The sequence below is a fragment of the Trachinotus anak genome, unplaced genomic scaffold, assembly GCF_046630095.1.
Source record: "Trachinotus anak isolate AG129_WGS33_773 ecotype Australia unplaced genomic scaffold, CSIRO_AGI_Tana_v1 ptg000007l, whole genome shotgun sequence".
Classification (NCBI taxonomy): domain Eukaryota; kingdom Metazoa; phylum Chordata; class Actinopteri; order Carangiformes; family Carangidae; genus Trachinotus; species Trachinotus anak.
Window position 1 is genome coordinate 18,158,544 of NW_027273858.1, and position 22,232 is coordinate 18,180,775.

The 22,232-nt window shown below is 40.6% G+C and overlaps 1 protein-coding gene and 1 long non-coding RNA gene across 9 annotated transcripts in view; one reads left to right on the plus strand and one right to left on the minus strand.

Annotated features, from left to right (window-relative positions):
• Nucleotides 1-1,499, minus strand: part of LOC139623167 (uncharacterized) — a 166,825-nt gene extending 165,326 nt beyond the window's left edge. For 3 of the 7 annotated variants that reach the window (XR_011691437.1, XR_011691438.1, XR_011691441.1), the window contains exon 1: nt 1,342-1,499. This is a non-coding gene — a long non-coding RNA (uncharacterized lncRNA). Of the gene's footprint in view, nt 1-212; nt 334-1,341 lie in introns of those variants that run through there. The other 4 variants (XR_011691436.1, XR_011691440.1, XR_011691442.1 and 1 more) reach the window with 3 other exon arrangements.
• Nucleotides 26-22,203, plus strand: sptlc3 (serine palmitoyltransferase, long chain base subunit 3). 2 transcript variants are annotated; one of them, XM_071481162.1, is made up of 12 exons: nt 26-380; nt 2,533-2,724; nt 3,778-3,932; nt 4,995-5,143; nt 8,708-8,832; nt 10,158-10,251; nt 12,398-12,503; nt 13,906-14,125; nt 16,730-16,856; nt 18,706-18,841; nt 20,508-20,637; nt 20,759-22,203. In XM_071481162.1, exons 1-12 carry the CDS (start codon nt 279-281, stop codon nt 20,870-20,872), a joined length of 1,650 nt encoding a protein of 549 aa, XP_071337263.1. In that variant the 5' UTR covers nt 26-278; the 3' UTR covers nt 20,873-22,203. The 2 variants fall into 2 exon arrangements, with proteins under 2 accessions (XP_071337263.1, XP_071337264.1); XM_071481163.1 differs by lacking the exon at nt 26-380 and adding an exon at nt 1,664-1,827.
• Nucleotides 22,204-22,232: the final 29 nt, after the last annotated feature.

Consider the following 22,232-nt stretch of genomic DNA (forward strand, 5'->3'; position numbering starts at 1 on the left):
AATATCTTAAGACTCAAACTAGATGCATAGTGAATGTGAAGTGCAGCGTTTTACAGCGATCGGAAAGTTTCAAGTTAGGAAAAAGGAGAAGAGGAAGTTGGCCCATTTACGTGATATCGAAACAGTGAAGTGAGACTTTCTCAAGACTTAACGCGATTTTCATACAACGATTAACGCGAGGCTGAGCCGCGGCGACAGAAGGAGGAAGTCACCTTTGTGAAGTTGTCTCTACCTGACAGTCACACACGGGAGCCCGTCGCTGCTGCGCTTTCTGGAAAATGTCAAGAACCGCTGCGGACGGTCCCTCCAGTGCACAGCTGAACCAGAATGGACTGAAAAGCGAAGACATCAAGAGAAATGGCTATCACAGCAAGAGAGAGGTATGTCTGTCAGCGACGGGATTTATTCACAAAAATGTGTGCGCATAGCAGCACGACTGCTTCACGGTTGCAGGAGTTTACTACAACTTCTTTTTGAAAAGTCTTGAAAATTATTATTTTTTTTTTTTCATTGGGGCTCTTTACCTGAAACGACCTCTGTGACGTAGGCAAACCTTGTAGTGCACAGAGGCTGCTCACCTGGATAAGAGCAGCAACATCACGACATCTGTGCAAAACTCACTGTCTTAGGCAATGTGCATTTAAAGGACAAGGGTTATTGTGTTTTTAGTCGCAGTTGTAGAACGGACCAGCATCTGGTTTTGATATAAATAAAATAACATATCTACAAGTATATGATGTCGTTCTTCTGACTGAGGATAGGTTAAACCCTTTAAAAAGAACAACATAAGCAGCAATGCTGAGCCAACGACCCCGCCCTGAAATTCTTCCTTTTTGTCAAAGCAGGGTATCTGTGCCCTCGGGCTGGTTCAGGGAGGAAGGAGCAGTCTGTGTTGAGGATTTCCTCTGTACGTTGGGGCCTGTGCACATTTTATACTGGTGTGTCAATGATTACTGAGATGTAACAGGTGGTTTGTCCACTCTACTCAAGCTCTTTTTCTGAGTGATTGGATTTGAACGTCACACAATCTCTATATTTCTAGCTGTAAAAGATGCAATGCCACCTGTGCCACCTGTGTCAGTCAGTCCAGCAAATTAAGGTTTCATTTGTTTTTTTTATTTTTTTTTTTTGAACACGCCTGACATTCAAACTCAAGGGATGTATTTACATAAAGCAATCAAGCCTGATATTTAGTCCAATGTAACAATTAAGAAAGTTTTGTCTTTTTATATTTGATTCAAGGCTAACTGTTAGCATAATAGCATGAATCTTCTAAACGCTAGCTTAGCTTTATGTTGACTTTTTTTTCATAACACTACAGTTACAGGCAGTAACACTTACCGCTGCTTTAAGGTAGAAGTGTTTCTGGGTGTTTTGGGGGAAAAAAAAGAAAAAGAAAAAGTATTTCATGCTGCATAAGACCCTAAACTTTAATCAAGTATGAAAGTGGAGATTGTGAAACAACAAACATGGCCGCCGGAAATGACTTGTCGAACAACGCCATGCAAACAAGGCATTAATGCCACCGAAATTACAGGAGTTCCTTCTCAAGGCTTTTTATGCTATTTATATTTTACAAATTAATTTATATGTTACTTATATATCATTTACATCTATGTACATAAACTATTGTTTACTTTTCATATCTTTCATAGTTTTCCATAGAGTCCTTGAAAAGAAAATTGAACTTCTGGTTGCCATTTTGAGTTAGGAGTCCTTACTTTAGTAATGGATTAAAATATAATTGATTGTGCAGCAGTAGGGTTGTTTTTACTCAGGATGGACAAAAAGTACAATGTGAATTGTGGACATATCGTCATAAAACCAGTAAGTAACTTAAATCAATTGACAATTTATCTTGCTGAAAATAGATGCTAGCTCTGTGACTCCTATCTAATGTAAAAACAGTAAGAGGCACAAACTGGGATACCACCCAAGTCATCTTGAAATCTGATCTGTTGAATGGTACAGGGAATGCTTTGTAATTTCTTGTGCCAGTTGCATCTCTTCAACAGGTGGCGTAATTGCAGCCAGAAGTGTTAGCTAGTTCAAATGCACATTTAAGCCCTTTCACTTTCAATTTTACAATCTTCGTGATTCAAGTTATCATTTTCCATTCAAACATCTTGCTCATGCTGGTTTATATGGGATTTCTGCTTCCCAAGACTGACTGAGCTCACTGTAAACTCCCTTTGAGTTTATTATTATTATTATTATTATTATTAACAAAATTGGTGTGTCCACAAAATTACTCCTTAATGTAAATTATTTTCTAATCATTTGAATGTTTACAATTAAAAATTAAAATCTTTTATTTGGTGTTACATTACTGTGGATGGTCCTTCAGTCTTTCTTGCTTCAGCAATGAATAGTATGTGTTACTTACATCTGCAAGTGCACCGGTTTTCTCCTTTTTTATTCAGGTTAATTGGTGTGTTAACCAAAACCCAATACGCTTTTATTCCAGCTGTATTGTTTTCTCTTGTTTCATCTGCAATGTAAGACAGCTTATGTGGGTCTCTTGTTGTATAGAAAAATGGCCCAGGGACTGGTGTCGCCTCCAGGCAGCACAGACAGGAGTCCTTTGAACAGGCGCCCATGTACGTGGCTGTCATGACATACCTGGGCTTTGGTATTGTCACCCTGTTTGGCTACCTCAGAGATTTCCTCAGAGCTGTGGGCTTAGAGAAGTGCAACCTTGCCCAGGAAAGAGAGGAACAGAAGGTAGGTAAAACATGCAATCAGCACAAACATAGGCATACTGTGGAGCATACACATTTGCTGTAGACACAGACACACACACAGACAGTTAGAGTAGAGGAGCATGCTTGCCTTGGGTGTTAACACATTTTGTTTTCCTCTAATTATTTCAATTTTTGCTCTTAAGTTCTCCTTCTGCCTTCATCCTTCATGTTCTTCTGCACTGTAGTGTTGCCACGGGTGAGACAGGACACCACAGAGAATATGTGCTGAAGACCTAATTAAATCTCTGAGGATTCAAGTTCTTTCTTTGTTACTGTGCTTTAGATTCTAGATAAGGCCTGAACACTGCTACATAAGAGCCATTGTGTTGCCATAGATTTCATTTCTTAAATCCAAAAATTGCTGTTAAGATAAGTTGGTAGTAGTTAATGATTTGTTTTGTGCAGCTCATGTTAAAAAAAAAAAAGCTATAACCTTAATCAAAGAAATGCTGTGCTCATGTTTTCCATTACTTTGGTAAGGCTGTACTGTATGACTGTAGGCAGACACAATACGTCTCAAGGAGGACTAAGCAGGCAGTTTGCTCCTTGTCTTTGACAACAGTTATTTACAGTTTAAAGTTAAGGTAAAAAGAGCTTTACTGTATATGACCTCTGTTGTGATGTTGTCTTCCTTGGATCAGACAAACAGGGGAGTTTACTGAGGGCAAAGTCCTCAATATTCTCAGTAAACACTGTTGTCAGGAGATCAATGTGAAGATTGTCTTGAAGTATTTTGAAAATATACAGTACTTAATAAAAGCTACGGTACTGTAGACCTAACTCTCCTACCCAGATAAGAGCTAAATTTGTGGTTTGAATGATTATAAGATAAAAACAAAACTCTCCTGCCTTGATGTAGTGCAAAGGTGGACGCAATGTAACAACCCTTTATGGTCTTTGAGGGTTGCTTTGTTCTTATGCTCAGGTAGCTTTTAGCGGGACCAATGTGATCAGAATTCAAGTAGTCACTTTTCCAGCTCTTATTGTTCCACCTCTTTGTGACATCCTGGTTGTTGTTCCTCTCTGCCTTCAGGATTTTGTACCACTATATCAAGATTTCGAGAACTTCTACACTCGAAACCTATATATGAGGGTACGAGACAACTGGAACCGTCCCGTATGCAGCCTGCCAGGGCCTGTGTTTGACCTGATGGAGAGGGTTTCTGATGACTACAACTGGACGTTCAGGTACTGTAATCAAGTCACCTGTGATAGACATACTGTAGATAAGATGTACTGTTGGCTCATAATAATTCATAATACTCAACCTAAGAATTTACAACTGTTTTTCTAGCTTCAGACAGGCCAGAAAATATGTTTTAGCACAATTATCTCTCAATTATCCGGAAACTAGACAAACAAGATGTAATTGGATATATCAATCTCCTCTGCTATGAGCTAATAGAGGAAGGTAGAAAATAAAATACATGGGTATTTGTCATCAGGAAGGATATGTCAGTCCTGAGTTTCTGGACCACAGTTGAAATTCCTCTGTGCTGCACAGCAGGGTCAGGGAATACATTATGAATAGGAATATGAACAGAGCCGCGGGAAGGGGAACTGACATTATGAATCAGGAAAGAGGGGTAAGCATGGATTACATGTTTAAAGAGGTTTAATGTGACTGGAAAAAGTAGAAATGGGGCAGTCAGCTTGTCTTTTGTAGTGATGTGTGGTGAATGGGTAAAGAGACATGCAGATGGGTTTTGTAGTATGCAGGTTTACATGAGCAGTGAGAAGAAGTAGGTCGGTTGACGAAATGGAACAGCTCCCTTAAAATACCTTTGAAGCTCTGATGATGTACAGCAGAGATGTACACTGTCAACTGACCATGTGAATTTACGTGATGTTTACCTGAACTTGCCTTGTTGCAAGAAATAATTACACTCACACTTTACACCTATTCGCCTTTACATGCATACTTGTACATTGTAAGGCAGAATAATGTCTTGATTCTGGCTACAATGAGTTGTGGATATCTGATTATGTGCTTAAAAAATACACCGAAGGAAATGAAAATAAGAAATGCTGCCTCTTCATGCAGTCACTGCTGCTTATGCTGAATAAACATTGCTATAATTGCACTTCTCATGAGCAAAAGTCAGCTGATGAAGTAACAAGTTCATGATTAGCAGTTATATTTAATTGAATTTTGATTACTTTTTATTGTGTCTAATTAATTCTCTGAGTGCGCGTATGTGTAGAAACAATAGAAAGGCTAATTGATTCCTAATGTTTACATGCTTGCAGGTTTACTGGGAGGACTATACACAATGCCATCAACATGGGCTCCTACAACTACCTCGGTTTTGCTGAGAACAAGGCTGATTTCCTGAAAACTGTGGCAGACAAAACGTACCAGTATGGGGTTGGGGTTTGCAGCACAAGGCAGGAAATAGGTAAGAATGTGGTTGTCGATGAAACTTGTGAAAAAAACAGTGTGGTACTTGTCCTCTTAAACTAGTTTTAGTAAGGGCAGTCATTTTCTCTTGAGCAAAATGTCCCATGTCAACTGAAGTCATATAGCAGTATTAGCAGATATTAGCAGTGTCTCTTTTATTTAATCTCACAGTGCATCAAATTTCTCACATATGCATTTATTTCAAAAGGGTCTGACAGACCCCAGTGACGCTGAAGAGGTTGAGCATCAAACTAGAAAGAAAACTCCATCTCCTCATCACATATGCCATCATTTATTATCTTTCTCGTGAATTATACTGCCCACATATTCAATTATCTTTCAGTGGCTGCAATGTAATATGAATTATTAAACCTTTGTTAAATTATGTACCGTTTGGGCATATGCTGAGATCATTACATACTGGTACACACTGCGGAGTGCTGGAAATGATATCACAGTGGAATGTAACATTATGAAACACCCTGGACATTAGGAAGGATGCAAAAATAACATATGTGATGGAAGTGTTAGAGCAGCAGGGATCAGAGTGAGAGATCTGTGGCTTCAGATGAATTTTGAATGGTGTTTTATCCTCTGAACTTCAACCCTGCCTCTGATGGTGTTTAAGTGGCTGTGCATGCCAGGATCTCATGTTGCAGCATAGCAAGGGTGCAGCAGTGAAATCTAATGATTAGCCATCAATTGTGTGTGTGTTTTTTTTTTTGGGTTGTTTTGTTTTTTATCAAAATCTGCCAATAGATTAACATTATGGATTTCATTGAACAGGCCACACTCTGAAGTTTACTCAGGTAAAGTAGTTCCTTTCCTGTCTGTCATTGATGTTTACCTAGTTTTTATTTATTTCTGACACCAGTATCTACTAAGTGCAAGCTTGTACATGGTGAGCCGACAGGCTCAGAGCGAGTTGAGTCGCTACGTAGTTCTGAATGATATCAGCAGCTTGACAAGGACAGTGAAAACCAGAGGAATTAAAGGGCATGTGATCATTAGTTATATGTATGTTTGTCAGAGTGCAAGTACACCGCCCCTCCCCACACACACACATACACACACACACACAAACACACACTCCACACCATCCATTATTCATTTGTGTGATTTATTTATATGTTTATTTCTCTTTCAAAATGGGACTGTTTTTCCCTGGGTTTGTAATCTGTGCTTCAGCTGGCTCACTGAGAGGGTTAAGGAATAACAAGCATTTCTCCCATGAGACCTTATGAAGCATCAATTATTAAAGACCCCAGTGTCTCTGCAATAGAAGTGACACCATCGTCACCATGGCTTAGCTCACACGCAGCAATTTGTATCGGTGCAAATCTTCAAAATCAAAATTTCCTGGAAGTGTTTTTGTTGAATTTACCAGCACTTTCTTCAAAACAAAAACCTGATTTACAAAAATAATTCCTCTTTCACACTTCACTCCCCACTGTGCCTCTGACATCCTCCCAAGGTCGATTTCAGTCCAGGCAAGTTGACTTCAGAATATATCAAAAAAGTTGTGAATAATTTTCCCACAACTACACTGTATATGTAAGTACACGGAGAGCATAATCTAAGGTGTATCTTTTTAATAGGCTTGAGTAAGTAGATACAAAGTGCACTGAAAGCACACCTTGAGAATAAACACACACGTCAAACATTCATGGATTTGTATTAATGGATAGCTCACTGTTCCCACCTTTCCTTGAATCATTAACGTACAGTAAATTAGATAATGATATCATGCATTCAAATGAATGACATATTACTAAGAAACACTAAGTGTAGCTACCAAGTACATAGTAGTAAATATTTCACCATAATACATACACCTGCGGTATATACTGATATAATTGGGCTATTTAAAACTAAGCCATATGTGCTGTATTTGTCTGATGATTAACTCTTCTCTCTCTTTTTTTGTCTTGTTATAAAGGCTTTGAAGAAAAACCTCAGTCACAGGTTTATAGTGAAAGTGACAAACTTAGCCCTGAGCACACTCTTTTTTGTCTCCGTACAATAACACTTTCCAACCCTGGCAATATTAATTCTCATCAACAAGCTTTGATGATTGTGGTGTAAGGAAGGTGACCTTCAGAGAAAAGGTAACCAGATTTAATGAGACGTATGTGATGCTGTAGTTATCATTTTATTTCAGCTAATTTAAGTAAGTGAGATCTATTAAGAACTCAACTCCCACTTACCTGAAGAGTATGCAGACCTACAACAGCCTTATGAGGTTAGCATGTCAATAAGAGGGCAGGGCATGCTTGTGATGCCACGGCTGAGGAAAATGTTCTGTAAAGAGAGCAAATGTTCAGTGCAGTCTAATTAAAAAGCTGCACGAGCCAGCAGGAGCTGTGAGTCTGAGCGATTTAGGAAATGTATGAATCGATTTGACTTGGCGAAAGGCCTGATGGAGAGCACAGAATGGGAATCACCATAAAGACAGAGCTGCTTCACTGCATTATGGTTTTAAACACATCACTCAATATCCATTTTCCAGCTCTTCCTCAAACATTCAGTCTGTTTGAAGTTTTTAATACCCTCTCTTGTTGGTTACGGATTTCTATTGATTATGACTACAATGGTTAGTATTCCATGTATATGCAATTAATGCATCATTTTCTTATTAGGATTGCCTTAATGACATCACCACAGCTCAATACCAGGCTTAAGTTTCAGTCACAGTGCTGATGGTATCTGAATTAATGTGTTTTCATCTTGTAGTTTTTCAAAGAAATGTGCTTCATTAGATGTCTTTTTACTGACAGTTCATTATATTACTTATGTGATGTTGGCAGCTCTATCTTTACAGTAACAGTACACTAATGAGTTTTAAGTATTTCTCGGGTAACTTTGAGTCTACAGTCTAGTAACTACTACAGTATAGTATAGCAAGTACTGAGTGTATTAAAATTTATTGAGCTCATATGGTATCTTATAGTATATTTCTACCAGAGTTAGCAGAAATAAAATACAGTATATATTAACCTTTCACTTGCTTTCTCTCTGTAGCTCACAATTATGATAGTAATTCTTTTTTTATCAGCTGACCACAAGGGCAGTACTAAAGCAGCCCGGAGATACCTGAAAATCCCACTTTTATTGCACAAAATAGAAAAACACCATGTCAGGTGAATCAATTTTCTAAACGAATTCTGGTCCCCATCTGTCACATTGGGTTATAACCAACTGCCTCAGTCCCAAAATGTGCTGCAGAACCATTTTAGACCTTGCAGGACTTGCCTTGATATTGGCTGGGATGAAAAAGGGTAGTTGAACTAAATTACAAATTCACCACATCTTGAATCTTTATAAAGCTCCCAAAATCCCCAGAGAGCGAGAGGTGCCGACACTGTGTGTGATCGTAGTGCAGGTTTTTGCCTGTGGGACTCTTGTTTTTTATCACCAACCATTCGTCTCTGCCAAATGTTATGATTGGATGACAAAGACCAGCAAAACCCAGGGACTAAGGGACTACCAGATAAACCAACCGGTAGAGTGATGTTGTCAGATTTGACAGGGTGAATTATCCTTAGTGATCTCTGTCTTTTAGGTAACCTGGGCATCCATGAAGAGCTGGAGAAACTTGTGGCCAGTTTCCTTGGGGTAGAGTCCTCCATGACTTTTGGGATGGGTTTCGCCACCAACTCAATGAACATTCCAGCACTTGTTGGCAAGGTAAGTGATTTTACACACTAAATGGCACACGCTGTATATAGGAAATCCTATTGTATATGGGCGTAATTTTCACAGTGCAGCAGAAATTAATCTAATTATCTTAGCTTTTGTTCCTTTCTTGCATATGGCCTAAATTAATGAATAACAGTCAACTAAACTCAGCTGCGAACAACTCATCATCCACCCCTATTAATTAAAATCATAATTAAACATTACAGTAGCCAGGAGGACCAGGCTCCGGGCAAACATAGCTGCTTTCAGACACACAGACAAGGAAGGGCAGTTTTTGTTAAGAGCACCACTCAAGGGGATGATTACCCATATTCTGGCCTGTTGGCATACCAGCCTGGCTCACACAGACAGCCATGGGTTACCAGGGGCAACACACAGCATGAATATATGTGATTGGACCGGACAGGAGGAAGGGGAGGCTGATGGTTTAAGTGATGAGAATGGGGTCATTTATGCAGCTCAAGAGGTGTAGCAGCCCCTTAGGCTGCAGCCCCCACAGTAACCCTACTGGGGCTGGGGTCAACCCACACTGCCAACTCTGTCCTACAGGGACAGGCTGTGCCAGGACAGGCCTTGCTGTGCAGGCAGAGTGACAGCTGCTGGTAGACCAGGGACCAGGCCAGCTGCACCCCAGGCCAAACCGAGGGTATCTGTCACTGAGATGGTGTCAACATACCCTCTACAAGGGTTCATTCAAACTAATGCAGTCAAATGCTTGGAGCTTTGGTGTTAAATATGTTAATGTACCAGAGAATAGCTGAATTCATTTGCATGCTGATTTCTGTGGAATGTGAAGTACCATATTGTCCATTATTAAAAATATGATGAGTCTGTTGGCTGAAACAGACATGATAGAAGTGAAAAATAACAAACATATACATTACACCCACTCACATGCAGAGGTTTAAGCTTGGATGGGGGCAGGGTAAGTGGAATGGGCCGACAGATAAATGGCCAGGTGGATCTTTTTAGAGCTCCGAGTAGCACACATTACATTATTCAAGGATAGAGAGTTGAAGCACAAAAGAAATGTTGAAATACATAAAAACACACAATTTTTCAGAAAACAAATAAAATCAAATGGGAGGGTTGAATACACTGCAATGATTTTTATCCATATGGAGTCATACTGATGATAGTGTTTACTGTTTACAGGCTAATTATTTTTTTCTGTACCCAAGGGAGAATCTCATTGGCGTTCTCACCAAACAAAGACCAAATCCAAAATCTCATCAAACACCATTTATTCTGTTTAGGTATTAGACTGGAACTGGGAAATTTGAACAAAGTCTTTTCTTTCTGCTGGTTTTCAGGGTTGTTTGATATTGAGCGATGAGCTCAATCACACATCTCTCATCCTAGGGGCGAGACTGTCAGGAGCAACCATCCGGGTGTTCAAACACAACAGTAAGTCCAGGAACTACCTCATTTGAAAATGAGTCAGTGCCTTGGTTAACAAAAATACAATGCACAGCATTGTTTAACTTATAAACAGTGAGAGCCATATTGTTTCAGTTTGCCAACATTCATGGTGCTTAACAATCCTGCCCTGTACCTGCCAGAGCATTGAATGCTATGTCTGTTCTGTCCTGAGATTATCTGATGATGAAATTTGAATTTCTCTCTGTGCATCCACAGTGAATACTGCTGCTCACAGCATCCAGTGTTTCCTTTTCTTCTATTCATCCCAAACTTTTGCTGGTGTGAGAAACACATTACTCTCTGTGCAGTACAGGATTTGCCTTAGGAAAGACCTACTTAACATTCTGTGTTTAGAGCAGCAAATGTAAAGGCTTTAATGAAATGGGTTCAGTTACAGTCACCACTGTGTTTTATCCATCAGCAACAGAGCAGCAAAACGGAAGTTGTCTTTTTTTACATGAAAATGTCATCTTTAACTTTTTGTTCTCTATTATAATATCAAATTACAAATTGTGACTAGATAAAGGAGAAATATTCTGCATGAACGATACAGCATTCATTGTTCTAGCACTGGAAACATCACCTGCTCTTTCAGTAGACAAGACAAATGAACCAGTCCTCTAGCAGCAAATGTGTCCTGACAGGTACAAGCAGAGTCAGTTATGGGTCCTCCGAGCAGATCCCAAAGGTCTGACTAAAGGCAAAAAGCCCTCAGGCACCTGAGCAGTTGACCCCTCCCTGCCTTATACCTCCAGCACCAGACTCTTACACTCTTGTATCTGTACAAAGCCAATATTTACTTAAGGGGTTATACCAGTTGCTACAACGAAACATAAATAAGAAAATGAATATTAAGTGATTGTAATGATGTGATGATAGTGATGCAATATTTATTGTTGTAGTCTCTCTCAAACTCCTGGGATCCCATGTTCAGGGTTTGAAATGTGTAAGGTTTTAAGTGGCCTAACTATAACAGTGAAAGAATGTCATACCAGAAGGAACTGGTTTGTCCTGTCTAGCCTATGTAAGGCGTGCCAGACTTGTTTTTGAAAATTCTTCAAATAGTCATATATAAAGGACACTCCTTTTAAGGATTAGCATTGTTATTTGTCAAATGTTACTCTTTGTTTATTAAGCTAATAGCATTTCTGTAACCCCAGTATTGGTGCAAAGATTGGATGGTAACATTTAAGGATTCACATGTCTTGTGCAGAAGCAGAGACTGCCATCCTTCTCATCACAGTCATACAGTATCTCATATCAGAACAGGTCTTATCTTCAATCAATCTGTCCCTCATTCTTGTCTTAGTGAAAGCAAGTCACTATGGACTCCTCTTCCACTGTCAGGCTTCCTCAATGCTGACATTAGTAACATTAGATGAGTAATACCCTGTTGAGCTTCAGGAGGTGATTTTATCAGAAGAGCATCTTCTGCCTCTTAAGCAAACTTGTTTTTGTGGCGAGGCAGCAATATCAATCATCTGTGACAGATTATTAGCTATGACAGGTTTACTCGCTGCTCAGCTGGAAATGGTTGGATTGCAGTCACACTTTGAATAATGCTCCTGATTAGCTACAGCTATTCAACACTGCCATCTGCTGGTGTGCAGATGAGGATCATTAATAGTGTCACCCATACCTGTTAAGAACTCCACATGCCAAAGGGGAATTATTTTACTGAAGCCAAAATTTCAATCGTAATCTTAAACAACCATGCAGACTGTGCTGAACATACCTTTGGCTCAAGCCATATTTAGCTCAGTTAGTAATCCTGTCTGATACAGACTTTGCAGGTGCTCGTTAGCGTCAGAGTGCGAGGTATTTCCTGTGTGTAGTTTGTGGAAGCTGTTTCTGTCAGATAAAATAGTGCCTTGTGTACTCTGCCCTGCCCTGTGGAAATTATTACTCTACTTACTGTCGTTTTGCTTTTAATCAGTGTTCCTGTGGACTTTTATTTGACTATTCCTACACTCTATATGTACAAGCCTAAACTACTATTTTTAACATTACTGTGCATTAAGTTCTTTGTTTCCCTTGATAAGGTGTGGATTTAGATTAGATTGTTGAGTTCCTCCTGCTTTTATACTCTCTTTCTCATTCTCATTCTCCCCTGTGTGTATGTGTCTGTCAGACATGCACAGTCTGGAAAAGATGCTAAGAGAGGCGGTTTGCTCAGGGCAGCCTCGGACTCACAGGCCCTGGAGGAAGATCCTCATCATGGTGGAAGGCATCTATAGGTCAGCTGTTGTTATGCAACCCACACACCTTAGAATAGGATCTCCCTCACAGACACATATCTTGGGTCAGAGGAGCTGTTCTATCAGTCTTTGTTATTATGGGCTTCCAGGTGGTTTTGAGCAGCTTTGCACAGCCATGCTCAGGTAGAAATCTTAATTTGTAACCTGAGGAGCGCTTTCAGCCTGTGTTTAGCAGTCCCTGTAATGGTCTCTTTTTCAATTGCTTCCTTCTCCACCCTTGAATAATAGATGTGTGTGTGTGTGTGTGTGTGTGTGTGTGTGTGTGTGTGTGTGTGTGTGTGTGTGTGTGTGTGTGTGTGTGTGTGTGTGTGTGTGTGTGCGCACGCGCGCGCGCATGTGTATGGTTGGGTACCGTTTGATTACTGGAGAGAGGAGAAAGGTATTGTGTGTCTCTCCCGGCAGTGAGCTATCCCGAGTCTTAGTGACCCTCTCCATCTGCTCATTAGCTCCAAATCAAGGCCAAGTGAAGCCACAGAGATTGACTTGGCTACACCCCCAGCTCCAACTGTTTATCACGGCCATTTTCTTTTCTCCTTTCTTCCCTCTGTTTGCCTTCTATCGTGCCTCACATTTCAGGTCTTCTTAACTAAAACATGACATATTCATTGTGCTTTTTTGTCAGTGTTACCTTTCCTCTAAACATTTAATCACATTCAGTCAGATCTGAAGTTTACTTAATTGTTTTATGGCAATCGTCTCATCAAAAAAAAAAGGAAAACCTTAAACATGTCCATCAGTTGGTATTAATACAATAATTAGTTCCACAACAGTCCTGCTAATTTGAGAGACAACTTAATTGCACCTCATCAGACTGCCTTTATCAGGCAGTGATGTCTAATATCAGGCTCAGACATTAGAGAGAAATGCTGCCTTTCGGTGCGGTGCTGAAACCGCTAACATCTCCCGGTAACATCAAAAAGCTTGGATAAGGCGTAAGCTTGCTTTAGCTAGATCCTAGGCCTGCCTTTGATGTCCACATCGGTCCTGGTGAAATCCTGTCTAATGTCATTTGGGCTGCAGACGTTCTCAGCCATAGCTGGGATAGCAGGTCTGGGATTGCTCCGTTCCCCCGCCATATACTCTCCCATGCTGTCTATTTGTAGCCTTAAAAGGCTTGCATCAGAGAGGAAAAGATGGGAGAGAGGTGGGAGTAAAGCAGAAGAGGCCAGCAGAAAGATTCTTGGAAGACTGTGGCATGTCAAATTATGTAATATGCATTCACGGACGTGCAGATGCTCTGCAGTGGATAATGTCGGGGTCAAATTCTTTTCCTTTTAAATTTGATCATGTTAAGAGTGTGGTGTATAATTGATGAAATGTGTGTGCCTGTGTTGTCCCTTTTGTAAGTGTATTCTCAATTTGTGTGATTCTCTGTCATTAGCATGGAAGGCTCAGTGGTGCGACTACCCGAGATCATCGCTCTGAAGAAGAAGTATAAAGCGTATCTGTACCTGGATGAAGCCCACAGTATCGGCGCAGTGGGACCATCAGGTCGGGGCGTGACCGAGCTGTTTGATGTGAACCCAGCTGATGTGGATGTGATGATGGGCACCTTCACCAAGAGCTTTGGGGCTGCTGGAGGCTATATTGCAGGCAAAAAGGTTCCTGTAGATCTTTGGATTTTCTGTTTCAGCTGTATCTGCCTTTATTTTATCATTTTTAGTATCCAAATATCTGAAATTTCACTTACATTTAGTTTTTGGTTCTTATCATATGTGAAATATTTATATTATATATTATATTTTTTATACCTGACGAAGAAACTTAATCATATTCCACTCATTTATTATAAATGTAGGGCTACTCAACCTCAAGTTTTCTGGTTTTATAAGATAGTTGTCCGTACAAAGTGATGGAAAACAAGAGGGGAGACAAGACACATACAATTCTGATATTTTTGAATAGGAGAGTCAAATAAAATAGAGATTAGAAATGAGTAAAAATTGATTTAAAAAAACCCTATTCTAGTTGGTAAAGGTCCTTAGCAGAACACTACTAGGGGAGTAGTACTGTGAAGGCCGCTGGCTTACCTGGACCCCCAGACCTTTCCACCTTTTCCACCAAATGTCGTCAACTCAAAACACTTGATCCTCTGATATGAAGCAGCAACCTGTCTTCTGGTAGCACAACATTTGATAGACGAGGTGCTGCATTCTTTTGTTACTGTTACAGTATTAACAACCCATTTTCATTTCCCTCCATATCACCAGCTCCTGTAAACACTGCAGGAGGCCAGTCAGGCAGAAACTAGTTGGTTGCTTTGCAAAATTAATCCTCCTGGACCAAAACAGGGTCAAGATAAATTTCAAGATAAACGTCGGTGGGATTAATCACATTGAAACAGTTTCAGCAGCCCTGGGTAAGTTGCCATTCTTAGAAAGTCAAATGACTGAGCTGGCTCTCTGATACTTTCCAGACATTGTTTAAACAACTTGGCAACCACTGCCCGTGTAACAGCATTAACTTATTTGGCTCCAAAGCAGGTTAAAATACATCATACAGTATTTTACCCAGGTCCATTTTAAAGATGTTTAGGACTCAATCATATATCCCACCTCTCTCATAGCTTTCATGTGTCCAACAAATGTTCCGCAGGCTGTGACTCTGGGCCTTTGTACTTCCCTTTTACTCCATTAAAAAGTACACTTTAGTACATAACCACATCGGTTTTGTGGCAGTTGATTAGAAAGCTACAGAGGAAACGGCCATGTTGTTTGAATTAGGTATTCAGAGAGGGACCCTTCCTGCTGTTGCCTTATGTTGGTTCAGCCCCGCTCTGCCATAATAAGAAGGTAAAGCTGGCAGGGGGCCAGCCCCTTCTTGTGGCAAGCATCGGAACTGCGCTCCAGATTTAACAGGATGACTTTTAACAAGCATGATAATGTTTGAAGTATGAACAATCTGCCTGGTTTGACAGCTGGCTGTAGTAAACTAGTGAAAGAAACAGGCAGGAAAAGAGAGAGAAAGCCTTTAGATTTGACGTAGTTGTTGTTGTGGTGAAATCCCCCAAATCTTACACTAAGTAGATCCGGGCTGACCGACAAAAAACTCAGCAGATGTGTTCTGCAAAATAGTCATGTTATAGCTATTTTATGGGAGTGCCAAAAATAAATACCCCATTAAATGCAATTCAAGCTCCTTCTAATTCACTTCAACCTTGCATGAAGGAGATGCTATTCAATCACCCTTTACTTAAAGCCTGGATCACACTGAAATAAGGTTATTAAATACATCCACTGAAGAACCAAGTGTGTGCAAGTGTGTGTGCTGCTCTGGCACAGCTCCAGCTCTGTGGCATTGTGGACATGTGTCACCACATGAGTACTGCGGCCACAGTGTGGCTGAGGAAACACTTTGAGCTGTCACTCCACGCCCAAGACGTGAGATGGATTTCGGACATGTTCTCTTAACTGGTTTATCTTGGTCGCACCGAAATCCTGCAGGGCCCTAAAGCGGTGAAAATCCCCCGCCTTAAACGAAAACAGATGTCAGGTTGTTTCAGGGTTCTCATCCTACGTTTGAGCATTTCCCCTAAAATCCCTTCCCCTTCTGTGTGTGGGGAAGCCACAGCCGCCGCCCAGTGGGGACAGATGGCAGTGAGTGGAAATGGTGGCCAGACAGCATCTCCGGCTACGTGTCATCACCCCGCACCCAGTGGCCACCACGCAGCCACCAAGCAGCAGCCCATCACAGCTCCAGGCCCGCTCCCAACCTCAGACCACTTACACACACGTGCTCTAAGGACCCATGACCGAATGAGTTTCCTGAAATCCTGCTCTTCTCTTGACAACCACTAGCAGTATTAATCTCCTGCTGACATTTAGGAATAATGAGCATGACAGTCCTCATTCTGGCTCATTGCAGCGTTGCTTCTTTTTCAAATTAGTGCACTGGCTCCCTCAGAGTGGAGAGCAGGAAAGGACCCGGAGCTATTTTATAGTCAATGCCTAGATAGTCATAGTGACAGAGAAATGACTTGAGGTATTTTAATTGATTCTCAGGTGTCAACTATACATGAGCTCTCTCTAGTGGTTCTAAAAGGAAAGTGCAGGGCCCCTGTTTCAGGAAGATCTGAAGTAAACAGTTTGTGTCTGTACATTCATACGCAGTCAGATTTTTCTCAGTCTTTTAATTAAAATACATTGCAAGCATACTGTGAAGTATCTCTGCTAATTATCTGTGTGACCCTCTGTGCTGTGTTGCAGGAGCTGGTGGACTACCTGCGTAGTCATTCTCACAGTGCAGTATACGCCTCAGCCATGTCGCCTCCTGTCACTGAGCAGATCATACGTGCCATGAAGTGCATCATGGGAAAAGACGGGAGCACAGAGGGTGAGTATCTGAGCACACTGGGTCTCCATCCAGTGAATGTCACCTTGAATCTCAGTCTTATTATCCACATGCTCGTCAAGCCTAATGTTCTTTGCGCAGACGAATATTATGTCTGGCTTATAAAAATTTTTACACCCTTTATATAATCTTTATGGAAACAATAGCAAACCAAATCCAGAGGACAGTACCAATGTTAACATTAGGACTAAGACCAGACCTGCAAGAAAAGACAAACAGCTGCTTGGTCAGAAAATGTGGTAGCAATTACAGGGGTCTGCAGCAGTAGAGAGAGGGGGACGTGCAGTCCCTGAGCACACGTGACCCTAACGCAGAGGAAATCATTTTCATATGTGTGTTGTGAGGAACGCTGTACCTCTGAAAAGTTTCTGCTTTAATGGCATCAGACACAAGGGCAGGGAAGTAGTCATTACCGGACTAGTCCCGATACCGCCAGCACGATTCTTCTTGAGTTATTGTAGCTGTAGCCGTAATACAAGGAGTAGGGTTGGTTGTAACATTAGTTCACTTTAGCCAAATCTGTGGGACTTAAAGTGTGCACTATAAGGCAGAAATCTGCAGCCATGCAAACTGCGAGGCACAGAGAAATACAGACATGTCTGTTGCAGATTGCTGTAATGGGTTAATCACTTGAAGGATTAAAGCCTGGTGTCTTATGGTGGCGGTACATTGTAGTTTCATCCAGAGATGAGTAACTTTCTCATCTGGCTCTGAAGCAGACATGCTTTGGATGTGACGTAGCCCCGTGAAATATCTGTTGTGGAAAAATCAGCTTTGACCTGTCTGATAGAGGGGAGGGACACAGCAAACAGTGCAGTCTTTCAAAACATCAGCTCCAGGGTCCATCAAAACACTATAAAAGCCCCCTGTGACAAGAAATGTCGCATGGTGTTTGCATATATGCCTGATAAGTTCTTATTCCTCTTTCTCTCAGTCTTCCTCTGTGCTCTTCATCTTTCTCTTTGATGTTGAATTTCGCACTTTAAAGCAACAGCTCTAAAAAAGGAAAAAGCTCAGAGACACAGTAACATCCTCACATTCTCACCTATTCATATGATTTGTGTCTGACAGCAGGTTTTTGACCTCCATGCCCTCTATCTTAGCGGAGAGGAATAATTTACAAAATGGGGCCTGTGCTTTTTGGCAGATGCCCAAATGTTATGTTTTTTTTCCCCTCTCTCTCTGCTGAGATAAGGGGATTTAAAGTGCTCTCTTACATCCCTTTGAAAGAACTGCCAATCTGTTCCCAGGTAATCAAAGGGAAACAGAGCTGTGTTCCAAGGCTTGTCCATGCCAAACTCTGCTGCAGCCACAGAGCAACCAGGCTCCCCAGTGATTCACATTGTTAGGGATCACAGGGGGTGAGCAGAACACAACCCCTCTGCTGACTTTGATTTGTTTCCTAATGTATGTACAGTATCTGCTATACATGTGATGCTAAAGCATTGTTTGTTTGTTTCAGTCATGGCTACGCTCCAGTGGCAGTCCACAGTCACTCATTTTGTGCAAAATCCACTGTATCCAATTTGCAAACCCTCGTTTTGGCAACATGCAAGTGCATATACTATACAGTCAGGCAGACAAAACTGAACCATCTGCTGGCACAGCTGAGATGTAATCATGAGCAAGTTCATGGTGGAGGCCAGAATGGCCCAGATGGAGGTGCAGGACTCAGGATGAGATAGCACTGCAAAGAACACTACACACTACATTAGCTGCTACTGACAGGTGATGTCCCTCCATGCAGGGGACAGTGGAAATATGTGGAAAAACAGCAGTGAGTTGGTGCTTTGCTCATGTACATCTGGTGCTGTCCTTTTTTTAATTGGAGGCATTAGACGGATCCGCCAGCTGGCAGAGAACACTAGATACTTCAGGGCCAGACTGAAGGAGATGGGCTTCATTATCTATGGCAATGATGACTCACCAGTGGTTCCAATCCTGCTCTACATGCCAGGCAAAGTGGTGTAAGTACATTTAAACTTTCACCAAGAACACTCACCTCTTTAAGAGTGAAATGAACTGAATATTTATTGTACATTGACAAATTTTGAATCAATAAATATTAACTTCAGTATCCGTTGTTGTCCTAAACACTTCCAGCTCAGCTCACTGTGTATCATGTCTGAGTGGTTTGGATGGCTGCCATCTTACATGCTCCAAAGTTTCCATGAATCAGTAGTGTAGGCTGTGTCAGTGTAGACTGAGTATCTGTAACCACTTAAGGGGGACATGAGGTATTGATTAGTTATAACCAAGGATTGTTCAAGCCACTCAGGTATAATCAATTGGGTATAAAGTGTCTTTCAATGCCAGTCACCATTAATATCCATGGAAAGGCCAATTCAGCCCAGGAACTACCATAATCAGAGGCTGCTATCATGTTTTGCCACAGTAGCAGTTTGTGGTTTTACATCGCTCAGTTTACAGGGGCAACTGGAGAAAAGTCGATTTTCACAATTTGTTTTCAAATATTTTCAATATTGTTTTCAAAAACAGTCATTTCTAAAAGAGTTATAGTGTTGCCTTTTGTTATTTCACAATTTTGTCAATGAGACTTAAAATTAAAGTTTTAGTCCTGTCACACTGAATTGTATTTCTTAGGTCTTTCATGACAAGTGTATGAGGGTAAAATATCTGTAGCTACTCTGCTGTATATTAAATCTTCTTCTGGCCTTTACTTTGTTAGTCTTTTTGTATTGTCCTAATGATATAGAGTAGGTTTTAAAGATGGTGTTGGATTTAGGCTCTGCCCCAGCATCTGTACAGTGCACAGCTCATCAACAAATCATCCAGAAAATTAAAAACCATACAAACCATTTTCAGAACACATTTTACATTTGAACCCCGAACTGTCCACTTTGCTACAAAATGAGGAATCCTGCATGGCCTGGCCTCAGTGATGTTGCTGCTCCAACCTCGGAGAACTGATAGAACTATCAGTTGTGCATATGTAGTTTTATTTTGGGTTTTTTTTGTTTTTTGTTTTTGTTTTTTGATTGTTTGTTTTTTCATTCATCGTGCTTTGCAGAAATTATCACAAGCCATTCATACCTCACATCCCAACCACATGATTAAGGATTTGGAAGGGCCAGAAAAAGCAACATTCCTTACGACTTTTAATGTGATGAGGCAAAGTGGCTAATGTGATGAGGCAAAGTGGCTCATTCTGAGGTGGCTTATGGGGTTACTGCACATTTTAAAGCTTCAAATCTTGGAAAAATGTATGTGAGATAAATTGTTGCATAGTTTTGTATTCTGTATGTACATATTTGTGTGAGTTTCTGCCCTGATCCAGTGCTCCAGTCAGCTGCGCTTTGTACAGACACTCACACAGTGTATAGTGCAAATGCATGAGCACCACTGACATAGGTCAGTGGTGTCACCGTTGTTGGTGAGAGATGACATTTGTAATTCAGAAAAAACATAAGCGGGAGACACAATCCTAGTTCAACATGTTTGATATTGGTAATGGAAAATCTGATACTCAGGATATTTTAATTCCAGAAATATAATCTAACATCATTACAGATGATATTTTCTTCAGTTGAATTCAATTCTAGTACATTTTTGAACTAGAATATATAAAACTGAGAGTTGTTTCTTTTTTTTTTTGTTGTCGTTGCTGATCAGGGCTTTTGCTCGAGAAATGCTGGAGAGGAAAATTGGTGTAGTAGTTGTTGGATTTCCAGCCACGCCGATTACAGAGGCCCGAGCTCGCTTCTGTTTGTCTGCAGCACACACCAGAGCCATGCTGGACCAGGTACATACACACACACACAAACACACAGAGAAATTTACCAACATGAAATTCCTCTCTGAGGCTTAGGAGAGTGTGGTTTTTTTTCACCTGAATCAAATGTATATTTTTCTCTGGTTCTCAGGTGCTGCACCATCTGAACGAGGTGGGAGACGCTCTCTGTCTGAAGTTCTCACGGCGAAAATATTCCTCTCGGCATGACCTCTGTGATGAGATAGACTTTGAGCTGGACAGCTGATATGACCCTTGACACCTTCGCTTCACAGTGTCAAAACTAAGTCTAAGTGTCCATGCCACAGCAGACCTATAAATGCACAACCCAGAGTAACACCCATCTCTCACTGCAGAAAAGGGGCCAAATGTTTGGCAGCTGCTTTTTACGTTTGTAAAACATTGCGATTTAATAGAACACTTATTTGTGCTTCTTTAAACTATATGAACTCTTGAAATACGTTTGTTAAATGTATTTAATTATTGCACAGGAATTGCTGTATTAGTCTCAGATCTTGAGTTATTTATCTTTTTATATTGAGACAAATCACATATTGAGTTAAGTTCATCTGCACATTTGAAGGCGTTTTAGATCAAAAGAGGGCCTGTCTTTTTATATACAGTTATTGTGATTACTCGTCTATATTTAGACGTTGAAAACTTTTTTATGGAAGCATTTTTTTGCTTCTCATAAATTAATATGAGCCACCATTTATTAAAAAAGGCTGGTGGTAGTTATTATTAGAGAGTGGTGCACATTGAGAGGTCAGGGTCATATTTACTTCCAGTTACAAGTGATGAAAAAGACATTTGAAATTTCCCCCTCTGGAGTTTGCTCATTTTTGTTTTCTTTTTTTTTTTTTCAATAAAACACAATTACTACACATGAAAACTTCCTGAATGTGTTTTGGAATAGGCTTCTGAAAATCCTGGACCTTCCCTCTGGAGCTGTGTTCATTTCCTGGCACATGATTATTTACACTACTCACGGCTGGAGTGATTGAGAAAAAGATGACAGAGATAACTTTATTGCGTTCCATGGTGAATTGTGTTTAGAAAAGTTTCCTCAGTGTAACACCACTTTCATCTCCAGAGTAAATGATAACCTTCCTGTAACTAATAGATCATGCAGCAATTACTCCGCTGACATGCCTTTAAATCTCGACAGCTCCTGCGCAGAATAAAAAAGGTGTTATGGCTTGTTTTGTGGCGAGACTGCTCATATTCACCAAGTCTAACAGTTTAATTCTTGATGTTTTAAAGACCCGCTGTTCTCTTTCACACACAAACTGCGTAACAGTTGTGAAGGTAAGCATGCAGAGTATGCAGCACCTGAGCCAACAGAAACCTAACCTAGCAATTAGCACCGAACTCTGAATTCCTGTGGTATGGGGTAATCATTTGATTAAAACAGAAAGGATTATAGATGGATGATAAATGTGTTTTCACAATGTGTCAGATTGGGTCTAGTCGACACTTGTTTGCCCTCAGGATGTTACCATGTTTGTGTTTATACCTCCTTACAAACAACATAGTGATTTTACATATTACATGATGGAATAAAAATAAAATGTGCAATCCTTGTGGAAAAGTGTGTTAGATGAACT

Excerpts from the sequence above, each read along its gene's own strand:
- sptlc3 (XM_071481162.1), top strand. The coding sequence starts at position 279 with ATGTCAAGAACCGCTGCGGACGGTCCCTCCAGTGCACAGCTGAACCAG. Across the intron at positions 3,933-4,994 it reads GACTACAACTGGACGTTCAG|GTTTACTGGGAGGACTATAC; the intron begins GTACTGTAATCA and ends ACATGCTTGCAG. Across the intron at positions 20,638-20,758 it reads CCAGAGCCATGCTGGACCAG|GTGCTGCACCATCTGAACGA; the intron begins GTACATACACAC and ends TCTGGTTCTCAG.